Raw genomic sequence first — 2,844 nt, 5'->3', positions numbered from 1 at the left:
GAAGAATAGAGATTAATAAATATGGATCTTTGTTGTCATAGTTGTAATGATAATTAATTTTAATAATTAAATATAATAATTACAATCTTCAATATTTCGAAATATCAAATTCATATCGAATTCTCAGACAGAAGCGAAAAAGGATGCATGAATTCTAGAAGGTTTTATATGAACGTGCTACACAGTATCATTATAATATAATGTTTAAAAAATGCACAACGGAAGAAATAATGGGAAGTGGCCCTTTGTACTGGTGATTGTCTTATACAGGTGGCCGTTTTACACCGGTGGCCGTTTGTACAGGTGATTGTCTTACAGAGATGGTCGTTTGTACGGGTGATTGTCTTACATAGGAAGCTGTTTGTAAAGGTGATTGTCTTACGCAGATGGGCGTTTGTACAGGTGATTGTCTTATACAGGTGGCCGTTTGTACAGGTGATTGTCTTATACAGGTGGCCGTTTGTACAGGCGATTGTCTTATACAGGTGTCCCTTACAGAAGGTTCGACTGCACGTCTTACAAGGTCAAGAAACAGACGGGCAATAAATGCCGTGATGTGCAAGGACACGGAAGAGAAAGGGGGGGGGGGTATATTATTAATTATATACGTTACTTTTCCCAACAAAGTAACCCAGGACGGACAAAAACCTTGCAGGCCATCAACTTTCTGGAGTGGGTGTTTGGAGGGTGCCACTGGTATGTCCTACTTCTTTTACTTTCCCCCTATTGTGTTTGTTTCTGTCTGACTTACTTTTCCCTTGCGCTAAATGACCACTATTGTGTCGATGTGCTTCTCTTTTCTCAGACAGACAAACAAACAGGCAAACAAACAAACAAACTTACTGGTAGGGGGTCGTGTGGTCGGCTGTTCTGTGGTTGCTGGGCCGTTGGTGGTGGGTGGGTTGGTGGGAGGGCTTGTGGGAGGGTTTGTGGGAGGGTTGGTTGGAGGGTTGGTTGGAGGGTTGGTTGGAGGGTTGGTAGGAGGGTTGGTTGGAGGGTTGGTTGGAGGGTTGGTTGGAGGGTTGGTGGGAGGGTTGGTGGGAGGGTTGGTGGGAGGTTTGGTGGGAGGGTTTGTGGGAGGGTTTGTGGGAGGGTTGGTTGGAGGGTTGGTGGGAGAGTTGGTGGTAGAGGGTGGGGGCATGGTGCCACCTTGGTTGGGTTCAAAGTTGTCTTTCCCTCTGTGACATGTCCTTGTGTAGTGTCCCCCAATATAGGTAGGTTTGCTGTAGCTCCAGTAACGAATCAGGAATCTGGAAAGGAAGGGCGGGGGGGGGGGGACAGATAAAATAAGAATAAAATGATTATTGTTGTAATTTTTATTATTATTTCTATGAGTGTTACTATTATTTATTCATACTCCAATATAGCACAATCATTGACGATATATGCACATCACATTATGAATATATGAGAGCTACGATGATTATCACAGTGTTGGTGTTGTGTACTTTTAACACATATTTCTACACGGTATACTTAGTTTACAAGACGAGGCCTGAACCCCTAATGTAACAACCATCTCCTATAGAACCAAACCAAGTAGATGGGGGTAGGGGTGGGTGGAGGTGGGGGAGCCACTAACCCAAATTCAAGAACGCACCACTGGAGGATTGAACCAGGCCATCTGCCTCGGTGGGTGATTGGCAGGTGCTCTGGTGTGGTTTGCTGCTTCTTTCCTATCAAACATCTATCGTCTTTATCTCCCCTTCCTCTGTGTTATGTTTGTTACTCTCTTGTAACTCCTCTAATCTTCTGGCGCTCATATGACCTTATGCAGTTGCGAACGCCGTAAAACCTCTACTAAAACAAAAACATCTGCCTCATAGTCCAGCACGACAGAGACTGGTTTTCACTCACAGTTTTAGAACAGTCGACCACACTGTATGGAACATTACAGCAACTGCAGCAAACCTGCACTTATCACTATATGGCATTGAACAGAAGGGAGGAAGCCCAGCTGTTGACTGATCGATATCAACAACAACAGCAACAATCACAACAACCAAACAGTAGACAGAAGAACCTTGAAGGAAGGGGGAAAGGAAGAAACGAGGAGAAACAAAATTGAGAGGGAATTGAGAAGAAAGATCAAGAATGACAAAACAGTCGACAGAAGAACGTTGAATGAAGGGAGAAGGAAAGGAACGAGAAGAAACAAAAGTTAGAGGGAATTGAGAAGAGAGATCAAGGCAGACGCCATCCTTACTCATGACAATGCGGATTCTTCTTCTGTCTCTTGCTCCAGTCTTTGTTCCTCAAGGCGAACCTGACCTCTGTGGGGGTCCGAATTGTGTTCACGATGTCCACAGTCCAGATCTGAGGAGAGAACAGAGGGTGAGTGGTCACTCAGTGAACGAAGGGGGGCGAGATAAATGGACAGTCGATCCTCCAGCCACTTGTACAAGACATGACAATCACCTGTTCAAATGACCACTTAATTCCCACTTACCTCCTTGCTTTTTCATACATTTTATTAATGTAATGTCAGAAATAATCACTTGTTCAAACGCGCACTTAATTCCCATTTGCCTCCTTGCTTTTTCAAACATTTTATTAATGTAACGAACGTCAGAAATAATCACCTGTACAAACGATGACTTACGTTTTATTATTGGAATGTCCAAGATAATCACCTCTACAAACATCATTTAATTCTCAAATTCCCACTTATCCCTTTTGCTTATTTTTTTTAGATATAAAATGGCATTGTATCGACATTGTCCAAGACGTCTGTCTGTCTATTGCCGAGAAACAAAAGATTGTGTAAAATAGGAGGACGTCTGGGATAGTGCCATTATCATGTGTGTGTGTGTGTGTGTGTGTGTGTGTGTGTGTGTGTGTGTT

At 43.2% G+C, this 2,844-nt stretch overlaps 1 protein-coding gene across 1 annotated transcript in view; it reads right to left on the bottom strand.

Moving 5' to 3' along the window:
* Positions 1–2,844, bottom strand: part of LOC101852560 (endoglucanase 4) — a gene marked incomplete in the record, with an annotated part of 33,211 nt that overhangs the window by 18,766 nt on the left and 11,601 nt on the right. The window contains 2 exon segments of the mRNA XM_013085771.2: positions 844–1,250; positions 2,207–2,316. Of these exon segments, the coding sequence (XP_012941225.1) occupies positions 844–1,250; positions 2,207–2,316 (517 nt within the window).

The sequence above is a fragment of the Aplysia californica genome, unplaced genomic scaffold (assembly GCF_000002075.1).
Source record: "Aplysia californica isolate F4 #8 unplaced genomic scaffold, AplCal3.0 scaffold00405, whole genome shotgun sequence".
NCBI lineage: Eukaryota > Metazoa > Mollusca > Gastropoda > Aplysiida > Aplysiidae > Aplysia > Aplysia californica.
Note: the sequence above shows the minus strand (reverse complement) of the source record. Positions and strands in the feature narration are given on the sequence as shown.